General features: G+C 39.3%; 1 protein-coding gene across 8 annotated transcripts in view; it reads right to left on the bottom strand.

The window, feature by feature from the left end:
- The window catches only part of ppfia4 (PTPRF interacting protein alpha 4), a 682,729-nt gene that overhangs the window by 69,537 nt on the left and 589,277 nt on the right, over window positions 1-23,915 (bottom strand). For all 8 annotated transcript variants that reach the window (XM_073030364.1, XM_073030363.1, XM_073030366.1 and 5 more), the window contains 5 exons: window positions 22,060-22,143; window positions 18,457-18,588; window positions 4,606-4,668; window positions 2,716-2,807; window positions 1,765-1,906 (listed from right to left, as the gene is read on the bottom strand). In XM_073030364.1, coding sequence (XP_072886465.1) covers window positions 1,765-1,906; window positions 2,716-2,807; window positions 4,606-4,668; window positions 18,457-18,588; window positions 22,060-22,143 — 513 coding nt within the window. The remainder of the gene's footprint in view (window positions 1-1,764; window positions 1,907-2,715; window positions 2,808-4,605; window positions 4,669-18,456; window positions 18,589-22,059; window positions 22,144-23,915) is intronic.

Genomic DNA, 23,915 nt, shown 5'->3' with positions numbered 1-23,915 from the left:
TAGGCTCATCTGCTGTGCTCGATGCACCCATGTGACCTCGTACATCGATGAGACCTGACAGAGATTGGGAGACCACTTCATTGAGCTGCCTGATGGTTAAGGGATGAGATAGGCAAGCAATCAGGGACGTAGACATATAATACAGTATCCTGGGGAAACTGCAGTGGAAAAGTGAATTAGTTAGACAAATCGAAGCTTGCTGGGCTTAAGGCACATAGCGATGATGCAAGAAGCACAGAGGGGAAAGAGTGAAATTTAATTGAAGGAGTACAGGTGGGGAGGGTTGTGGGAGAAAGTCAGAAATCAATAAGAAATGTTAAGAATAAACATGAACAAGAAAGATGACTTAATCCAAAAGAAATTGTATTTCTGGTCTCCCCCTTACTTAATGCAGGAGCTACGTCTTCAGTCAAGACATGTTTCAATTGAAAGCTCCATACATGTGACAAAAATTGCACAAGACATGCTAATAATAGGCTCTCTTGTCACCTCTTTCATGCATGTTGGTATTCCAAGATGCACACCTGACCTAGTTGCCCTGGCGACACTCAGTTGCTTAAGCTTCTTCCCAACACATTTTCACAGAATTGCAAAAATTGGAAAACTTGAAGACATATACCATAAATAGATCTTGTGCACCTATACATCTTTCAAATGTAGACTAAACTGAGGATTTAATATAACTAATTTTCTTGACCTAAGAGGGTCAGCCAATGTTTATGATGAGAAAGCTAATGTTGATGACTCTTCAGTAGAACGCTGATAAAAGATCACTGATGTGAAACGGATTCACTCTATAAAGATTTTCCCCTGCCTGGAAAGTGTTGTAAGTGCCTTAGCTTTTACTTTGGAGTTACAGCATCCATTGTATTAACCTGCTGCTTCTTGAATCATCATAATATTTCTGCCCAAGATGGAGTCTTAAAGGGAAAACATGGTTTTCAAACAAGTTCTACTATCAGGCTCCTGTTGAGTATTGAACCTCAACACCTTTTGCAGGAGGAGATAAAATGGCCTTCTATCTTTGTAGGAGGCTTAATCAGCCATCCATTGATGTCAGCTAATCTCTGAATTTCTAGTTATCCCAAAAATACTAGAAAGAACACCATTTGCACTCTGCCCTTTAAAAACTCCTCTTGTTTCATCCATCAGAGCTTTCATCCTATGTTTGCTCTCATGCGGCATCACAGTCTCACTCAGTTTAAAAGAACATACTTGTAAATTTGATATTCTCATTGCAGGCTTGTGTAAACCTATTTTATTCTGCACAAGTCACATCTTGTTATTGGTCCCATAATTATCAATGGCATGTTTACTTGCCCATCAATTCCGCCTCTTTAACTGCTGTGACACCTTTCTTTTTCTTACTATATTTACTCCACTTACCACTGTCTTATTTTGATGTAATTCTGTAGGCACACAGGAAATTGATCCTCTTTTCCAAAAAACTTGGTGACAAAATCTGTAGCATGGGGAGTCTGTTACTTTTCGAGATATAGAACTTCAATGCTGTCCTTGGCATAAAAGTAAACAAAAATCTCACCACAACACAAGTAACAGTTGTTCCTACACAAACTTGTTATTTTAACCAAGACGTCAGTGTGGCGCTGACTTTTTCAAATCAAGTCATTGCTGGATATCCCAGTAACAGTCTGAACCTGAGAATTCTATAAAGGAAATATCCACATCTTTAAATAACACTTTGCAAAGGGTTTTGAGAGTTCTACCAATCTATTGACATACCAGTCACAAGCCAGCTCTTACCTTAGTGGGTTCATCCCGCAGAGGGGTGAAACGCCCCTTCTGAGGTCGCCTTAGCACTGCTGGGGTCCCATAGTGTTCAGGCTGCGTCTCCACTACAGAACTAAGTGTGTATCGTAAATCTGTTGCACTGCCCAAATGAGTTCTACAAGAAAGTGCTGAATTAGTTTCATCAAATTAAATTATTTAATTACTTTATTCAATTATCTAATTCAACACTGCCAAACACATGTATTAAAATGTAACTTGGTTCTGGCTTTCAAGTACAAATAGCTAGTTCCTCTGTCTCAAATAATTTAACTTCAAAGAGTTTGATTCCAATGATTCTGAAAGAAAGTAATACAAATGAGTCTTATACACTTTATCATGTCATTGTAACTCATGTATTCTGCTGTTGTGTCTTGAATAGAGGTACTGGGAATATAATATTCTATTAATTCGGTTATTTGAACTTCCAACTAGAATTGAAGAGTTGGCTGAAATCCAGACACTCAACTACAATCTATCTTTTATATATTCTGTTGTTTTTTCTTCTGAAATCATGTTAATAACAGTAATAACATTCAATGACTCTGAAGTTCAAAGTCCCAGATGGAGAAGAGAACTTGTAAAAACTGAGTTATTAAATAAGGTATACTTATTTTATTTCAATGCAAAAAGGGTAGATGTTAAGAGCTTCTCTTCTTTCAACTCACACAATCTAGAAAGTACTAGCAACTGCTGATGGGCTGCAATAAGCACAGGTCCTTTAAGTTTGCTTTTATCTTCTGCTTTTCTCAATGGAGGTGCACTGATACTTCTGCCTGGCAAAAGAACCAGTTAATTGCTGTGTCTTAAGTAGAATGCAGCATAGATATTGACAATGGAAAATGAACACATGGTGTTGAAGACAACTTAGTAAAGGAAATAAACAACAAGAAAATGACCCTCTCAAGAACAAGGTTGATGAATTACCGTGGATGAACACTTTCTGCAAAAGCTCCTGTCTTTAATTTCAGCTGTTCCACTTCAGCCCTTAACTTTCCTATTTCATTTGCCAGCCTCTCCTGTGTGAAATAGGACATCCAGTCATCAGAAAGAGGATAATTTATAACAAAGACAAAAATAAAGTGGCAGAGTAACTAAATAAATTATTCAGTCCAGTGATTCTCTCTTTTCCCCCGTTCCACCGGGCAAAAGATACAAAAGCTTGAAAGCACACACCACCAGGCTCAAGGACAGCTTCTTCTCTGCTGTCAAAAGATGATTGAACAAATCTTTTGGATGATAAAGATTAAATCTTGATATCTCAATCTATCATGTCAAGGCCTTGCTTACCAATAAAGGTATTAGTTTACCTTTATTGTACTCCTCTTTAACTGTAACTGTAACACTATCTTCTCCTGCTATTGCCTTGCCTCTTGTACTTACATCTGAAATATCTGTATGCATGGCATGCAAAACTAACCTTTTCATTGTTCCTTGGTACATGTGACAATAAAAAACAAATTACTAATCTTTGTGTTCATAAATACCTTTCCATAACATCCCAAATAGTTATAGGAAGTTATATATAGACAAAAGCAACTTTCTATAAATGCCAGAAAACCAAGATCTACTGAATAAGAGGAATTAAAGGATATTGGAAATTGGAAAATCATACTTCTGGAGAAGTTAATGGCATGAAAAGATGTTAAGTGGCTGAACCTTTGCAATAGGGCCCAGTCATTCATTATATTTATGTTGTTTTTTTAATCTAAACTTCCATTACAATAGTCCCCAAGGAAAACTAAGTTTTATAGCTGAGTTGTCCTATGGGGTGGGGGGGGGGGGGTGGGGGGGCATACCTTGTTCTGTCTGTTGAAACTCGCTTCCATCATGATTGGTTAGTTTAGAAACTGTAGCCACTTTTCCTATTAGATAGCCGCCTGGTGTGCACTTTCAAATAATCTGGGTATATAGGAAGCATATGTACGAAGCTCGGTCTCTCTTCTTTTCTTTAAGGCAAGTGATGCACATGACCCTTGGGCAGGTATGATCTGTGCGTGCTTTTAGTTAAGTATGTTTGTTGAATATTTAGTGTTTTAATGTCTGTAACTTGAGGAACATGAATGTTTGGTTGATTTTTTTACTGTTTGTAGATAAATGATGAATATACCTATTCAAATATAGTAAATTATATATATATTATATAATTTATATAATATAGATTAAAATATATTAATATAGTTAAAGGATTTGTATAAGGAACATTTGATCTCCGTGTACACATTATGCAATCACAAATCAATCTGCAGTTAAGATTCAGGCAGTTAGACCACATCAGCTACGTCAGCATAATTACATTTAATGGCTTTCGAGAGCTGATGATGTATTACAATGTTGATTTAATATTCAAACAATGTAAACATTTAAAAAGGAGCTTTAGCACATTGCTAAACAAAAGATAGATGACTAAAGCAGGAAAACATTTTGTTTTATTCTACTAAACACAAGAGAAATAATTTTACATTGAGCAAACAAACAAAAGTAATACATCTCAAAAGGTTCTGAAACATCTTCTGAAAATGGTGCTTAATTTATACTCCTGAACAAGATACAGGGACTGCTTACGTTGATCATTTTGTTCTATGGTCACCTTGGGCCGCCTAAGTCATTCTATCACTATATTATTAAAATCAAGATGCAGAAAATAACTTGTTTAGTGAATTCTCAGCCACACTGCCACTTGCCATCCCTGTGACCATACAGTGTTGGTTGCTAAACTCCATTCTAAAGCTAACCCTTGGATAAGACACATTCAAGAGAAGAAATAAACACTGATACAGCACACACAGTTGCCCAAAGTATCAATGACCATCTTACCTTGTCTTGATGATATTCTTCTAGTTGTTTTCTTGTATTTTCCACTTCTTGTATCAACGTGTTCTGGAAAAGTAAAACAAAAAATTCTTGAATGAGATGGCCGTTTGCTATCAAAGTGCATGATTTGGGCAGCTTTTAATAAATTTTTCGACAAGATCTAATGTAATCTCAAACACAGCAATGAACACTGCAGTCTTGTAGAGTGGTATCAATTTCTGAAATAAATTTAATGCAAAGCCATGTAAGGCTTTGTATTATATTAAATATTCAGTCTAATACTTAGAGGCTGATCTATCAGAGAAATGCTACTTACTCATCTCCTCCAACAAGAAATTGAGAGAAAAAGATGAGGAAATGTAAAGGTTTCATTTGAATACCTACAGTATTTCAAAATATACTTATTTCAAGAACCTACTAGTTCAACAACCCTCAAAGAATTTTGTTTTCCTCCAAATTCTGACCTATTTTGCATTCTTAAAGCTGCCTATCCCACCACTGGCATGCCTGCCTTCAATTATCTAATAGGTTCTGTCCAATTCCTACCTAACATCTCTCTGCCTCTTTCATCCCTATTTAGCTTCCCCTTAAGATCAACGCTTTAATTGAAATTTTAGTTACTCTTTAAAAATCTTCATCTTTGGTTCTGCAATAGTATTTTTCTGGTTAAAGTGCTAAAGGATTTTATTTCTGTTAATCACTTTATAAACGATCTAAAACTATATGATTGAATAAGATAGTTTTAGTTGTATTCTGTTTGTGCAAAGTTAGAGGTTACAGTAGACAGAATCAAAGTGGGAAAGGGTTAGCTAGGGCTGAGAACAATGTTGGATGAGGAGAAAGAAGGGAGCAAAGCATAAAGAAACAATGAGAAGACTTAGAGTAGGAACTAGAGTAATGGTGAAAAAGGAGGGCATGGCAAAACTGTTATTTATCTATCAATCTACTTATTATATAGAAATAACATGTTGAATGGGCCCTACCAGCCCAATGAGCCACACTACCCAGCATCCCATCCATTTAGCCCTAGCCTAATCACAGGACGATTTACACTGACCAATTAACCCATTAACTGCTACGTCTTTGGACTGTGGGAGAAACCCAGAGCATCTGCAGGAAACTCACGCAGTCACATTGAGAATGAACAAGCTCCTCACAGTGAACAAGGAAAGTGAATGGATATATTGCTGGCATAAAAAGATGTATCTCAGTTTTTGAGAGCACTAGTGTGGAGAAGGAATGAAGTCGTATGGGCAATATGTAACTGTATGCATAGAGAGTGTAAAAGGCATTTCAGCCAATGGAGAGAAGCAAAGGGAATAGTTGGCCATGAACACTGGAAGATGAAGTACAACTGCCAGCGCAGAGGAAGATGACTTGAAATCTTGTCATTTCAGGAAGGAACAAAGTGGGCATTATTGTTGTTAGTCATGTGAGAGGAAGGGATAGATAGGCCAAAACTTGCTCAATGAAGGGACTGGGCGAGTAAAGGTTTAGATGGAGATAATTTCATTAACATGCTAGGTGTTAATGGCACTGAATATTAAAACAAGGTTGCTATTGGGATATCAAGGGTCAAGGAGTTGCCTGAGGAGAAAAGGGAAAGGAAAAAGTTCATAGATTTTGTTGTATTTGATGGCTGAACACAAAGTCGTTGCCTGGTTTGAGTCTTGGGTTGGAGGCTGAAGAGGGAAGATTAGGAATGAAATGTTATCATTGTTAGGAGAGGTACATGTGTAAGATACTAGGTAAAGTCTTCGGAGAATATGCATCATCTCTAAAATATTCCTGAGAATGACTTGAGGGCATTTATCAAAGTATATTAAACCCTTTATCTGGTTTACTTATGCTGACACAGTATCTTCATCTACTCTTTATTCCTTGAGGCTGCTCTGCTAGTGTCAGCTAACAATTTCTACTACTATTAAAATAACTTGTAATAGTTGTCATTTATAAATCAAGTCATTTATTGAACTTCATAAGAGCAAATCTTAAAATTGCATTGAATTACTTTTCAGTTACCTGCATCTCACAATTCCTTTCAAACAAAAACTAAACAGTAGACAATCCTATGTTATGTCTGATGGGAAACAGCTGAAATCTGTGCTGCATTAAACAGTGATCATGTACAGGATGCACAGAGACAACCCCACTTCAGAGGCACCAGATGGTCTTCTTTTCAATATTCCTCCAAAAGTCTGAAGTTAGATGATCGAGAAGGAAGTATAAAATCAATTTTAACTCCCCTCTTATCACAAAATCACATACCCCTGTTAAATCCGTGTTGCTTTGTTTTTCCAGCATCTGCAGACTTCTCTTGCATTTATAAAATCAATTTTGCTTGTTTTGTACATCTTAAATCCTTGGTCATCATAATTTGGCCTTACTATATGAACTCGCTCACGAGTTTTCTAAAATTGCAATATTTATAATGTGAGGAACACTGGGAATCAACAATACTTATTGTTTAAACTCTTTGGATCTGCAATTAAAATGAACATGAGACTGAATACTCTATACAAGTACTAAACAATAAGATTAGACACCTGGATTGTAAACACACTTGAAAAATAGAATGAAAAACTGGCAGTGAATCGGAAAAATAAATAGCTAAGCAGAAAAGGCAATAATCAAAGACAATTAGAGTTCCATATTTCTTTTCACTGTTAATTGGATGACAGCATCTCATTCAACATATGGTGTTATTCAGGCTTACCCTATGGCCAAGTAATATGAAGGTGAACAAGCAAATTGCAACAATAAAGTACAAGGGCCATAAAAAGTTAGATAGATTTTGACTTTAATTTCAAGTTTGTAAAAATTAGAATGGGAGACATTCACCATTTGTGTTCAAGATGGGCCACTGCTGATGTTAAAACAAATTTCTTTCCATGCCTTTGCAAGGGGATAAACAGGAAATGTTTTCAAAATCCCACTTGACAGTTATAGAGAACATTCCCCTCTTAAATCTGTTAACGACCTTCACTTAGACCCTTTATCTGCCATCAGGGAAGGGTGTTTTTCTCAGAAATCTCTCCCCTTCTCGATAGAAAGTTCATAAGTCTTTACACATTCACCCTTCATCTGGCTGAGCCTTATCACTAAAAGACCTCAGTCACTTCAATCCCACTTTATATTTTTATATATTAGAAAGGTTGATTCATATGCTTTCATTATTTCTGAAGTATGTTGACCAAACTGATCATCAAGAACAGGTACTTCACTTCAACAATTCAGTTCTTGACCCACACTGTACAACTCTAACTCAGGATAGCAACTCTTGACCACAATGAACTTGGCTTTTTTTTTGCTCTAATTATATTCCTCCTTGTACAATATTGTGTAAAATGCATGAATTTTTCTCATGAATGCTACTTACATAATGCAATTAAGCTGTGATGTTGCTGCAAGTAAGTTTTTCACTGCACCACGCATTTGTGTATTTGTGGAAATCACTGTAAACATAATTACACTTTTTATAATATTCCAGAATATATCTCACCCATGTCTGATGATGTATTAATAACCCTTTTTCTATTTTGCCATAATATGGGAATATATTATAGACAGCAGTGTATGGGGATGGGTAGCACCTCTGGTAAAGGGGCTTGTTATGTCCATTCCAGGACAGCTCAGTCACCTGTGGTCCTCACCAGACACTCAGCTCTTACCTGTGGCTCCGAGTAGCTGTTTGCATGTGACAACAGCCACAACACAGTACACGACTTTGACAGACGGGCTAAACAAGGTGAGGATGGCCAGTGGCCTCACAGCCTGGTGAGACAGGGACATGTCTGTCAAAGTCCATTCCGACAGACTGGGCGGGTGAGATCTACAGTGAGACCCAATGTTCAGGAAGGTGATACAACAAAGCTCTGCAGAGAGCAAGGGGCATAACAAGGCCCGGAAAACATCACAGCCATCCACAACAACCAAGGAAAACCCCAGTTTGTGACACTTGTTCGTACCTTTTGAACTGACTTCTGAGGTCGAGAGAGTGGAACTGCCCCAGTGCTGTGGCTGTTTCACTTTTAAAACTCCCCTGCGCATGTTTCCTGTCATAGTCAGACATGACGGACAACCACCAAGTTATAAACATCAGTGAGTATTCCAGTGATGGCAAGAAGCCATGGAGCAGATGGTGCCTAATTAACAGATGCTATCCAATGAAAATAATTGCCAGAGTTAAAAGGTTCTAATTTCGTTGAAAAACTTTGTTGTGAAAGTCAATACTAATGTAACACTGCATATATAGACTCACAGAGTTGAAGTGTACAGAAATAGGCCCTTTGGCCCGACTCATGCATGCTGACTGAAACGCCTTTCTGTGCTAATCCAATTTTCCTGCACTGGCACACGCACCTCATTTCCTTTCCTATCAATGCCTCTGTCCAAAAGTACTTGCAAATGCTGCTGTTGAAACTGCCTCTACAACTTCCTCTAGCAACTAGTTGCATATACTTTCCATTCTGTGTGTGGGAGAACTTGCTCCACAGATCTCTTTTAAATATTTCCCCCCTTAGCTTAACTCTTTATCCGCTAGTTTCAGAATTACTTACCTTCAGAGAAAGACAGTGACTAGCTAGTCTATCTATGCATCTTAGAATTTTGTAAACTTCTCTCTCACATATATTTCATAGAACTCTATTTTATATAACCTCTTCCTAACAAACAGACATCAGATGGTCAGGATGCACAACCGCTCCTCCCTCCTCAACCTCCTCAAAGCGGGTGCCCTCCAGAGCTGTGTTCTGAGCCCACTGCTGTACACTCTGCTCACACATGACTGCTTGGCCAAACACGACTAATTATATTGTCAAGTTCACCAATGACATAGTAGTGGTGGGCTCTTCACTAGTAACGATTAGATGGTCCATGGAGAGGAAATAGAAGAGATTGAGGACTGGTGCCAGATTATACACTTAACCTCTGCTTTGCTGATATTAGTGTGCATTTCTATATTTTCTTTCTTTAACGCCCTCTTTGCCAACTCATCCACCCTCTCATTCCCCTTTATCCCTAAATGAGCTGGAACCCATAGAAATTTAACCTGACCTCCTTGATTTTCAACTCTTGCTGAAGGCCTTCATAAAGTACATCTTGCTGGCTGTTTGAGTGAAAAGATCTTAAACTTGCTAGAACTGAGGATGAATCTGAGCATATCAACACTTTGACTAGTCTAGCTTTTTCCACCCATTGCAACGCAACCGAAACTGCCAACGTCTCCACTGTATACACTCCTAATTATTAGATGTTCTTCTGCTGATTCCAATTTCTTTTGCTGGTATAGCCACCCCAAACCCTGTCACTTCTGTTTCAGGTTCCTTAGCAGCATCCATATAAATCTGAGTATATCCACTATAGAAAATAGAAACATAGAAAATAGGTGCAGGAGTAGGCCATTCGGCTCTTCGAGCCTGCACCGCCATTCAGTATGATCATTGCTGATCATCCAACTCAGAACCCTGTACCTGCTTTCTCTCCATACCCCCGATCCCTTTAGCCAGAAGGGCCATATCTAACTTCCTCTTAAATATAGCCAATGAACCGTCCTCAACTGTTCCCTGTGACAGAGAATTCCACAGATTCACCACTCTCTGTGTGAAGAAGTTTTTCCTACAGAGAGTGGTGAATCTATGGAATTCTCTGCCACAGGAAACAGTTGAGGCCGGTTCATTGGCTATATTTAAGGGGCTATATTTAAGTGTATACATCTCCATCACATGATAGTTAAATGCACTTACCAAATCAGTTTTATATTTTCCTTTGCTTTTTATCTCTAACAAATGCCAGTCTATGTCAGGCCATACAATCTTCCATGGAGCCTCAACCGGATAAACTACTGAAGGACTTATCCTTAGATCAAATACTCCACATTGTTTAGCAGTATCATTCCCTACCTGACTAAAGTTATCCCTCTGAAACTTCCCATTCTCCCAGCACTCCTGCAATACTGTGCCCCTGCAAATTAGCCCAGTAGTTTGCCATCAATTGCTTCCTTCTTAGCTCCAAAGGCATTACTCCCAATTCTACCTGTAGGGCTGATATTGGTGATGTTTTAAAAGCCCCACTGCACACTCTTAAAACCTGAGCCTGAATCACATCCAGTTTCCTTATAAGAGACCTAGCTGCTGATCCATATGCTACATTTCCATAGTCCAACACAGATCTTACTAAAGCCACATACATTCTCTTCAATGCTTAACAACTTGCTCCCTACCAGTCAAACATCTCATCACATTTATTACTTTTTTACATTTCTCCTCAACTATCCTGATATGGTCTGCCCATGTTAACCGTGAATCAAATATAACTCCCAGAAATTTAAATGATCCAACCCTTTCTAATTCTATTAGTATCAGCAAAGCAGAGACTAAGTGTATAATCTGGGAAAGAATCTTCCAAATGTGGCAAGAAAGATGGGACTGAGAGGGGAAAGGGAGGCATTTATATCAAATACAAAAGAGTGTTACAGCTACTAGGGTAGGCAGTGGATACAGAAGAGAGGAAACTGTGGACTAGGTTAAGGCTGGGGCACTGTGGACTAAACAAAACATTGAAAATGATAGGGAAACACCAGACAGGATTGTGTGAGGAATGTCAGGAAGAGGAGTCAGTAGAACATGTAGTTCTGAGTTGCAGAAGTATGGGATACAGAGAGAGATGATGAGAATTAATCTAAGAGAATTGGGGGTGCAGGAATTCACATTAAAAGGGTTATTGGGCATGGGTGAGAGGGCACAGGTCAGGGTACTTTTAGCTTTCTTAAGGGATACAGGGGTTTTTATAGGATATGATGGATAAGCAGGAATAGGGTACTAGGATGGCCAAAGAAGAAAGGATAAAGCGTAGATTGGGGGGGCGGGGGAGAGGGGTGCGTGCGTGCGTGCGTGCGTGCGTGCGTGTGTGTGTGTGTGTGTGTCAGAGTGTGTGAATGGGTGAAGGGATTTAGAATGTAAGTCTATCATTTGATCCACACTCCGGAGCAGAAGGTGGTGGTAATGCACCATTAAGCTGGGTGCCAACCGCTGTAAAACAAGGAAGGAAGGCCTGGTGCCAGACAAATAATCTTTTTTTCAACGTCAATAAGACAAATTGAGATGGTTATTGACCACAGGAGAACTCGCAACACTCACACCCCCCATCTCCTTTACATCAACAGTACAGCAGTGGAAAATGCCAGCAGCTTCAAACACCTGGGAGTGCATGTCTCGCACCACGCATGTCCCAGAACACACTGTGCACAAACAAGAAAGCTCACCAACACTGCTACTTTCTAAGAAGACTGAAGGGAGCTGGACTATGCAAACCATACTCATGTGATTCTACAGTTGCAGAGTAGAGAGCATCCTAACAAGCTATATCACTGCCTGGTATGGCACACAGGAAGACTCTACAAAAGGTAGTCAGAACTGCCCAGCGTATCACCGGCAACAGCCTAATTGCCATCACAGATAAATATATATATATAAAGATACATAAAAGGGCCAGTAACATCAGGAATGATCCCATTTACCATGCCCACTCCCATCAGGGATGAGGCTACATAATATCCACACGAGAACCACCAGACTCAAAAACAGTTACTTCCCCCAAGCAGTAAGGCTGATCAATACTTCCACCCACTAGTCCACCCCTCCGCACCCTCAACCATCATTACTTTATCACTTTCTGTCAGTCATCTTATGTTCAGATACTCCCGTGCCTCGCTTCTCCTTATGGACGTTCCAATCAATCTATGTATATAAACTACCATTTATTGTGTTTGTGTCGTACATCGGGGTAAATCCCTCCCCAGCATTGAGCGCTATCATAGGAAAGCAGCATCCATCATCAAGGACCTCCACCATCCGGGCCGTGCTCTCTTCTCGCAGTTGCTATCAGGAAGGTGGTATGGCAGCCTCAGGACTTGCACAGGTTCAGGAATGGTTATTACCCCTCAACCATCAGGCTCTTAAACCAGAGGGTATAATTTCATTTGTCCCTACACAGAACTGTTCCTCCAACCAATGGATTCACACTGAAGGAATCTTCAACTCATATTCTTGATACTCATTGCTTAGCAATTAATTAATTAATTCTTTATTGTAACTGTTTCTTTGTTTTCTCTTTCTTTTTGTATTTGCACAGTGTGTTGGCTTTATTTTGCACATTGGTTTTCTGTCCTATTGGGTGTGATTTTTTGCACCTTCTTGCGCTTATTGCCCTTATTGCGCTTCTTGTACTTAACTGTCATGGCGCACAAGAAAATGAATCTCATTTGAAACATATGTACTTCGATAATCAATTTACTTTGAACTTTTATTAATATAAGACCATAAAATATAAGAGCAGAATTAGGCCAATTGGCCCATTGAGTCTGCTCCGCCAATTCATCATGGCTGATCTAATTTTCCTCTCAGTCTCTATCTCTTGTCTTCTCCTGTACCCCTTCATGCCCTGACCAATCCAGAATCTATCAGCTTCTTCCTTAAATATACATAAAACCTTGGCCTCTACAGCTGTTTTTGGCAAAGAATTTTACAGATTCACCACTCTCTGGCTAAAGAAATTCCTCCTCATCTCCTTTCTAAAAGGACACCCCTCTATTCTAAGGCTGTGTCCTCCAGTCCTAGTTCCTCCCATCATAGAAAACATCCTCTCCACATCAAATCTATCAAGGCTGCTCATCGTCTGATAGGTTTCAATGAGGTCACCCCTCATTCTTCTGAATTCCAGTGAATACAGGCTCAGAGCCATCAAACGTTTTCATATGATAACCCATTTAACCCTGGAATCATTTTCATTAACTGCCTTTGAACGCACTCCAGTTTCAGCATATCCCTTCTAAGATTGGGGCGTAAACCTCCAAGTGAGGCCTCACCAGCAGTTTATAAAGCTTTAACATTACACCCTTGCCTTTATGTTCTAGCCCTCTTGAAATAAATGCTAATATTACATTTGTCTTCCTCACCACCAACTCAATCTGCAAATTAACCTTTAGATAATCCTGCACAAGGACTCCCAAGTCCCTATGCACCTCAGGTTTTGTATCTCCTCTCCATTGTGAAAATTAGCAATTTCTTCTATCAAAGTGCATGACCATACAATTCCTGACATTGTATTCCATCTGCCATTTCTTTGCCCATTCTCCTAATTTAAGTCATTCTGCAGCCTCTCTGCTTCCTCAAAACTACCTGCCCACCCACCTATCTTCATATCATCCGCAAACCTTACAACAAAGCCATCAATTCCACTATCAAAATCATTGACATATAACATAAAAAGAATCGGTCCCAACACAGAATCTTGTGGAACACCACTAGTCACTGCCAGCCAGTCAGAAAAGGCTTCCTTTATTCCCACTCTTTGCCTCCTGCCAGTCATCCACTGCTTTATCCATGCTAGAATCCTTCTTGTAATACCAGAGGCTTGTTGCTTGTTAAGCAGCCTTGTGTGTGGCACCTTATCAAAGGCCTTCTGAAAATTCAAGTACACAATATCAACCGATTCATCTTTCCTATCCTGCTTGTTACTTCTTCAAAGAATCCTACCAGATTTGTCAGGCAAGATTTTCCCTTGAGGAAACCATGCTGACAATGGCTTATTTTATCATGCGTCTCCAAGTACCCTGAAACCTCATTCTTAATAATCAACTCCAACATCTTCCCAACCTTTGAAGTCAGGCTAAATGCCCAATAATTTCCTTTCTTCTGCCTCTCTCCCTTCTTCAGGAGTGGAGTGACATTTGCAATTTTCTAGTCTTCCAGAATCATTACAGAATCTAGTGATTTTTGAAATATGATTACTAATACCTCCACAGTTTCTTCATCCACCTCTTTCAGAACTCTGGAATGTACACCATCTGGTCCAGGTGAGTCATCTACCTTCAGACCTTTCAGTCTCTCAAAAATCTGCTTTCCGGTTAAGATAACTTCACACACTTCATGTCCTCTGACACCTGGAACATCCATTGCTAGTGTCTTCCTCAGTAAAGACTGATGAAAAATACTTATTCAGTTCTTCTGCTATTTCATTGTCCCCCATTACTACCTCTCCAGCATTGTTTTCCAGTGGTCCGATATTCACTCTCACCTCTCTTTTACACTTCATGAATCTGAAGAAACTTTTGGTACCCTCTTTAATATTTTTGGCTAGCTTACTTTTGTATTCCATCTTCACCTTCTTAATGATGTTTTATTTGCTTTCTTTTGGTTTTTAAACAATTTCCCAATCCTCTAACTTCCCACTGATTCTTGCTCTCTCTTTGGCTTTTATATTGGCTTTGACTTCTTTTGTTAATCACAGATCTGTCATCTTTCCTTTAGAATACTTATTCCTCTTTGGGATGCATATACCACGTGCCTTCCGAATTGCTTTGAGAAATTCCAGCCATTGCTGCTCTGCCATCATCCCTGACAGTGTTCTTTCCCAATCAATTCTGGCCAACACCTCTCTCATGCCTCTGTAATTCCCTTTACTCCACTGTAATACTGATATATCTGACTTCAGCTTCTCCTCAAGTTTCAGGGTGAATTCAATCATGTTATGATCACTCCACCCTAAGGATACTTTTACTTTAAGTTCTCTAATCAATTCTAGTTCATTGCACAACACCCAATCCAGAATAGCTGATCCTTTGGTAGGCACAACCACAACCTGCTCTGAGAAACCATCTTGTAGGCACTCTAGAATTTTCCCCCCAGTAATTCAGCACCAATTTGATTTTTCTAATCTACCTGCATATTGAAATCACCCACGACTACTGTAACATTGCCCTTTTGGCATTCATTTTCTATCGCCCGTTATAATTTGTAAACCCCATTCTTCTACTGTTTGGGGGTCTATATACAACTTCTATCAGGGTCTTTTTACCCTTGCAGTTCCTTAGCTCTATCCAAAATGATTCAACACCTTCTAACCCCATGTCACCTCTTTCTAATGATTTGTTTTAATTTTTTTTACCAACAGAGCAACACCACCCCCTCCGCCTTCACGCCTATGCTTTTGATACAATGTTTTTTCTTTGGTCATTAAGCTCTCAGCTGTAATCTTTCAGCCATGATTCAGTGATGCCTGCAACATCATTCCTGCCAATCTGCAACTGTGCTGCAAGTTCATCAACCTTATTCCTTATTCAACACTTTCAGTCCTGTATTCATCCTTTTCGATTTTGTCCACCTTTTACATTGCAACTCATCCTGTTGACTGCAATTTCACCCTATCTACAGCCTTTCCTCACTACACATTGCCTCTGTTTGTGAACCAGCTACCTCATCTTCAGCACTATTATCTGCCTTTCATACCATAATCTCTGCATTGAAATATATGTAGCTCAAGACAGCAGTCACTCCACACTCAACCTTTTGATTCCTAACTTTGTCTGAAGTCTTACCAACGTCTACCTTCACAATCTGACCACTAACTGTTCTGGCACTCTGGTTCCCATCCCCCTGCAACTCTAGTTTAAACCCCACCATGCAGCATTAACAAATCTTCCCGCTAGGATATTAGTCCCCCTCCAGTTCAGGTGCAAACCATCCCTTCTGTACTGGTCCCACCTTCCCTGGAAGAGAGCCCAATGATCCAAAAATCTTATGTTCTCCCTTCTACACCAACTCCTTAACCACATATTAAACTGTAAAATCTTCCTAGTTCTGGCCTCACTAGCATGTGGCACAGGTAGCAATCCTGAGGTCACAACCCTGGAGGTCCTGCCCTTTTACTTAGCACCTAACTCCCTGAACTGCCTATGCAGAACCTCATCAATCATCCCACCCATGTCATTGGTACCTAAATGGACCATGACCTCTGGCTGCTCATGCTCCCACTTTAGAATGCTGAGGACTCGATCCGAGATATCCCGGACCCTGGCACCCAGAAGGCAACAGACCATTTGGAAATCTTGTCCTTGCCCACAGAACCTCCTGTCTGTTCCCCTAACTAATGAATCCCTATCACCACACCATGCCTCTTCTCCCCCCTTCTGTTCTGAGTCACAGAGGCAGGCTCAGTGCCAGAGACCTGACAACTAAGACTTTCCTCTATTAGGTCATCCCCCCCCCTCCCCCCCCCCCGATAGTATCCAAAATGATATATCTGTTGTTGAGGGGGATGGACACAGGGGTACTCTGCACTGACTCCTTAATCCCTTTCCCCTTCCCCCTTCATGACTGTCACCCAGTCCAGTTACCTGTGTCCTGTACCCTGGGTGTAACTACCTCTCAATATGTCCTATCTATGACCCCTTCAGCCTCCCGAATGATCTGGAGTTTATCCAGTTCCAGCTCCAACACCTTAATACGGTTTGTTAGAAGCTGTAGCTGGATGCACTTACCGCAGTTGTAGTCGTCAGGGACACTAGAGGTCTCCCTGCCTTCCACATCCCACAAGAGGAGCACTCAACCATCCTGCCTAATTGTATTCTTATGGTGTTTTTTATTGTGCTCCATCCGATCTGGAGCAACAATTATTTTGTCTCCTTTACACTTGAGTACTGGAAAAGACATTAAACAATCTTGAATTCATTCATAACGTCATCCATCAGTCCCCCACACTCCACTGAGAACAATCCCAGCCTATCCAATCTCAATATGCAACCGAAGCCCTCCATTCCAGAGATGCACCTTTATGAATCTCTCTGCAATATTTCTAGCATGTTAAAAAGAACATCTCTTCATTATCATGGTGAAAGGAACTGCAGACAAATTCCAAGTGTGGCCAAACTAATGTCTCAGGCAGCTGAACTCTTTTACTCAATAACCTTGCCTATAAAAAGGCACACAAGCCAACTACCTTCACCAGTAGCCTATCTGCCTTTGTCACATTTTGAGGGAGCTTTAAAACTTGCATCCTAAGGTCCTTCTGTACATCAATGCTTCTCAAGTTTTTCCCAAGTAATGTCTGGCCAGTATTAGATGACCTCAAGATGAATTGCCTCCCACTCATCTGGATTAAATCACATCTGCCAGCACTCGGCTAATTCTCCTGATGATCTGCAGTAGGTCCCTCTGTATCCTTAGAGGGCCATCCTCAGTATCTACAACTCTGATCTTCATGTTGTCAGCCAAAATTACTTATTATAAGCATTTCCATCCAAGTCATTTAGATATAATGACAGTGAAGGTTTCAGCACTGAACCCTACTACACATGACTGATTAGACTAAACAATCCTTCACAATACCCTAACACCAGACCAATTTTAGATTGAGCTTGCTAAAACTCCTTGAACTCTACTGAATAATGTGCCACATAAGGCCCTGTCAAAAGCCTTGCTGAACCCCAAGTACACCACATCGATTGCCTTACTTTCATCAGTTTCATTACTAACCTCCTCAAAACACTCAGTCAGATTTGTGAAACATAATTTCCTGTCCACAGACCATATTGACTCCCCATAATCATTTCCTGCCCTTCCAAATGATTATAAATCCTATCCCTACAGTAGTTTCTTGTTGTTTCCTTATTACTGATGAAAAGGTCACCAGCCTGTAGCTTATCATTACCACCATTTCTGAATGTGAGAACAACACTGACAAACACATTAATAAATCATTAATACTGCATATCGTCAATGCTGTGGGAAGTGGAAGAGATATGTTTGAACAAATCATGAATTCATGTCAATTACTTTGCCTGCATTTGTTTCCAGAGCTAAAGTAATCATGCAATTACTGCATGATTCATTCCACACACCGAGATCACGACAAGGGAGAAATGAGTATGATGTGGGCTTCTTTTCCTTTGATTTTTTTTTATCAGATTTGTGTTAAGATGAGTTAGGGACCTATTTTAAAATGCCAGCTCTTTGCTGATCGCACTATTCACTTCAGAACACTGTTCACCAAACAGCTAACAGAGGTTCTTCCTGGTACCTTCTCTTCAAGAGCAGCCATTCGTTCCTTTAGATGAAGCTGAAGTCTTTCATTTGACTCTGACAACAGTCGATCCACAGTGTCTGACAAACGTTTGTTATGCTCTTCATTCATCTTTTCTCGTTGTCGAGCCTGCAGTCATAAAGGGGTTGTCATTAGTTAAATTCCCTTGGATGCATACCTATTTTGGCTTAAAGCAGCTGCTTAGATCTTGCCCCAGAATGATCTAAAATATATACTTTGGTGACACAACTCACAACTTACCATACTTGGATCCAAACACTATCTTTGGGTTTAAAAAGTTCAAAAATTAAGAAGTAAATTTATTATCAAAGTACATATATGTCATCATACACCACCCTGGGATTCATTTTCTTGTGAGCACACTCAACCAGCATGTAAAAGACAACAAGCTTACCAAAATAAATAATAATAATAATAAACAAATAAGCAATAAATATCAAGAACATGAGATGAAGTGACCTTGAAAGTGAGGTTGTGGGAACAGTTCAGTGATGAGGCAAGTGCTGTTGAGTGAAGTTGTCCTTGAGTGATGGTTGAGGTGTAATAACTGTTCCTGAACCTGATGGTGAGAGGCCTGAGACTCTTGTACTTTATTCCTGATGGTGGCAGTGAGAAGAGAGCAAGACTAGGGTGGTGGGGGTTCCTGAAAAGTCGATGCTGCTTTTCTGCGATAACATGCCGTGTAGATGTGCTCAATGGCAGGAGGGCTTTACCCGTGAAGGACTGAGCCGTATCTACTACTTTATGTAGGATTTTCTGTTCAAGTGTATTGGTCCAATTACATAATCACCTTGCTTATATATTCATAATATGTACTGTTGCAATCATAAAGCTCTAAATTTACATTCACCTTCAGCTCTAGATAATTACCACTTACTTGCCATACATATTTGCATTATTTGTTCTGCTTACCTTTATACCTCAATCCTACAATTCTTTTATAATGTAATCTCTTCTATTAAGATGGATTAGTTATAAACCTTTGTCCCTTTGTTCTTTTCCTTGGCTGGCACTTTTAAGTTTCACAGTATGAAAACAGTTTGAGTATATCCAAAATCCATAAGACCATAAGATATAGGAACAGAAGTAGGCCATTCAGCTCATTGAGTCTGCTCTGCCATTCAATCATGGGCTGATCCGATTCTTCCAATCATCCCCACTCCCCTACTTTCACCCCATACCCTTTGATGCCCTTGTTAATCAAGAACCTATCTATTTCTGCCTTAAATACACCCAATGACTTGGCCTCCACAGCTGCTTGTGGCAACAAATTCCACAGATTTACCACCCTCTGACTAAAGTAATTTCTCCACATCTCAGTCCTAAAAAGACGTCCTTCGATCCTGAAGTCGTGCCCTCTTGTCCTAGAATCCCCTACCATGGGAAATAACTTTGCCCTATCTAGTCTGTTCAGGCCTTTTAACATTGGAATGTTTCTATGAGATCCCCCTCATTCTCCTGAACTCCAGAAAATACAGCCCAAGAGCTGCCAGATGTTCCTCATACTGTAACCTTTTCTTTCCTGGAATCTTTCTCATGAATCCTCTCTGAACCCTCTCCAATGTCAGTATATCCTTTCTAAAATAAGGGGCCCAAAACTGCATACAATAAAAAAAAGTGTGGTCTCACAAATGCCTTATAGAGCCTCAACATCACATCCCTGCTCTTATATTCCATACCTCTAAAAATGAATGCCAACAATTGCATTCACCTTCTTCACAACCAGCTCAACCTGGAGGTTAACCTTTAGGGTACCTTGCACAAGAAATCCCAAGTCCCTTTGCATCTCTGCCTTTTGAATTCTCTCCCCATCTAAGTAACAGTCTGTCCATTTATTTCTTCCACCAAAGTGCATGACCATACACTTTCCAACATTGTATTTCACTTGCCACTTCTTTGCCCATTCCCCTAAACTATCTAAGTCTCTCTGGAGGCTCTTTGTTTCCTCAACACTACCAGCAAATCTAGCCAGAAACTATTAGTACCATAGTTCAAATCATTGACATACATCGTAAATCCAGATATGATAAGTTGATACAGCTGGATCAATATTGAGGTATCAAAATGTTTAAGAGTCTATGCAACATGGTAAACAACCATCAGTTCAATAAACCAGTCTTCATTGCTCTGATGTTAATTTTTATTTTGAATTGGGACATGGTTATAATTATTCACTTTTGTAAATTGAACCAATGTGTTGTTTTTATGAAGCTGAGCATTATTGTTCATTTTTGATGCCCGCTGAGAATGGCTCATTGCCTTTATCTGTTTGGTCACACAATTCTGAGCAAGTAAAGCCAGAAACAGTGTAAAAGTAAACATCATAGAAGCTGAAAGTTTGAAACAAAAGCTAAAAAGATAAGGGAATACTCAGGTAACAACCACTGAGAGAGGCTATACTACTTAAAGTAGAATTAATCCTTACACCTTTATATCCAGTGCCTCAACCCCATCATACACCCTCTATGAATTTTCACCACTAAATTTGTTTCAGTTCAAGGAAGTCCCATCCTCTGCTTCAGCATTTTGTATTTTATCATTGAAAATCTGTCATCCAACCTTTACTCTGTACAACATTTTTCAAAATTATATCTTTGGGTTACATATTTTCTTGTCTCAAAAAAAATCCAAAAATAATATGGAATGTAAATTTAAACACCGTATGGGTTGAACATTTAATATACCAACATATGTGCATTGAACTATCCTTCTGAAATTTGGTTACAGACAAGTCACTAACTAAGTTTTTAGTGTATATATAACAGAGGACAAACTTTGGTGTCTTCCCAAATTTGTTCATTTTCTTTTTAGCTTCCCACCCCTAACTTATGTCCTAATGTCTTCCAACAAGATTTGAGACTTTTAAAATATGAACTATGTTAACTATAAATTAATCTGGTTGAATACATACTGGTTGGAAATAAATCCTATCTAATGTACTGTATAACAACATAATTAGCTGCTGATTCGATATGGGATCTGCTCAGGGTTCCAGTTTACTAAACAGCAAATTTCTTGTCACTGTTACTTATTCTGTTGTTCAGTTTTTGTAAGCTGTCATTAATATGATTCTTCAGGAGTCTGTGAGTTACAAATCTACTCATTACCTTCATATCTATTTCTTCCTTGCAAAACCATTTTCTCAACATGCAAGTTCAATAAAAATACAACTAATTGGTTCACTTGTGACAAACTTGTGCCAAATACACAGGCTGTGTTGACATATGAGCAGTTTTATGAACCTCAGAAAGATATGCTTGTATATCATATGATACCCTTGAAGGAAGACATCTGTATTACTTTTAATGAATAAATATATTTTCTTTTCAGTTTTTCAATCATCTAAGGCAAGGGCTCACAGCCCTTTTTTCTGCCCTGGAGCAATACCATTAAACAAGGGGTCTGTGGACCCAAGGTTGGGAACTCCGGATCAAAGTTGATTGCATTGTGAAAAGCTGACTTAAGCACGAAATCAAGTGATTACCACATAAAAGGATCATATTTAAATACAGATTCCTGTAAGGTATTTTCAGTTAAACAAGGGGCCCAGTTTTCTCTCATTAACAATATATAACCTACCCGTCCAAGTTCTTGATTTTTTTCTTCTAGCTGGCTCTCCAGTTGTCTTAAACGTTCTTCTATGTTCCCATGCCTTTCTTCTGCCTAACAGAAAAAGAGGCAACATTTATCCTGCATTCACAAGACTGTTTTGTCTAGTCAGAATTGCATGAGGCAGAGTTTGCAGAGATTGGAGGTATTTTGTGACCTTTACTGTTACTGTGTTCATGACACCATTGTTGAATTAACACCAAGCACCAAACAGAAATACACAAATATGATTTTCCACAGAACTGATCCTCAAAATCAGTGTTTCTACTTCATTTCAGAGTACTTACATAACTTCTCTGAGATAAATATTGTCACTTCAAGCTGAGTGGTAATAGAACAAGCTGAAACCGGAAAAACATTTGTATGCTTTCAATACTTTTCAATTGAATATTCGTTTAACTCAAACATGAGGCAAAATTATTGGTGGAAAGAAAAAAAATCCGGTCTTAGCTTCCCATCCTATTTCTGCACATTTTAAAAGTTACTTGTGCATCAGATTACCTCATCTTTAGCTCCGTTTGCTAGCTTCACATTACTCACCTGCTATGGAACGGCTCCAAGCATGCTGTAGCTATAAATCAGTGCAGTAAATCTGATTTACTACACAACAGAATATGGAAAGGAGGCTGTCTTATTGTAAGTAGATGTTGTGCAAAGTGTTGTGGGACTCCAGAAATCTATTCTCCCTGTTTTATAATATTAACTCTTTATAGTAAGGGCAAGTTAGCAATTGATTATCACCTAAAACGATGTTCTTTGCAAATCTAACACAGAGCAGAGCAAAATTTCAATTATTACAATTTGGACTGCCATTTTTAGAACCAGCTTATCTAAACTTCTAATACTAAATCAAAATTACATATTCAAACCAAAAACCAGACAGGTGTCAACGTTTGGGGTGGTTCTCCACAATGTCTGGTGTTTATCAACTTATACAATTCCACCAAATCCAAACAAAGTCAGAAGTAGAAATGTACATGAATACTACATTCACCTGCAGTTTGAGAGGAAGAAGCTAAAATCAGATATATCAGTATTCAAGTTGAGTACAAAGGCATGAGGGAGGGGTTGACCAAAATTGATTGGATGGGGACAGAGGCAGAGATAACCAGAAGACACATGATCAGTTCATCCAAAAAGAAGCATTCTAACAGCAGGATGAGGCAACCATGACTAACAAGGGAATTCAAAGACAGTAAAAAAGCAAAAGAGAGAGTATACAGTACAGCACATAAGGATGTTAAACAAGATAAGAGCCCAAGGTATTACAGAAAGATACAAGCATGAACCAAAGATTAGCCAATGTGCAGGAGCAAAATGGGAATTTTCTAGCTGGATGCCAGTGAATAATGGTGTTCAACAGGGGTCGGTACTGGATCCTCTATAGTTCATGCTACATGTTATAGGTGGAGGGGCAGGTAGTGTTGAGGATGCAGGCAGTCTGCAGAAGGATCGGCAAAGAAATAGCAGATGGAATAGAGCGTTGGGATGTTTATGGTCATGCATGTTGGCAGAAGGAATAAAGGCCGAGATTATTTACTAAATGGGGACTAGATTCAGAAATTGGAGGTGCAAAGGGATTTAGGAGTCCTAGTGCAGGATGAGCTAAAGGACAAAATGCAAGTTGAGTGTGTTGTAAAGAAGGCAAGTGCAATGTTAGCATTCATTTCAAGAGGATAAAAATATAAAATCAAAGATGTAATACTGAGGCTTTATAAGACATTGGTCAGACCATCATTGGAGTATTGTGAGCAGTTTTTGACCCATATCTAAGAAAGGATAAGCTGACATTGGAGAGAATCCAGAGGAGATTTATGTAAGTAATC

The sequence above is a fragment of the Hemitrygon akajei genome, chromosome 27 (genome assembly GCF_048418815.1).
Source record: "Hemitrygon akajei chromosome 27, sHemAka1.3, whole genome shotgun sequence".
NCBI lineage: Eukaryota > Metazoa > Chordata > Chondrichthyes > Myliobatiformes > Dasyatidae > Hemitrygon > Hemitrygon akajei.
The sequence above is the reverse complement of the archived record's forward strand: the minus strand, read 5'-3'. Positions and strand labels throughout refer to the sequence as shown.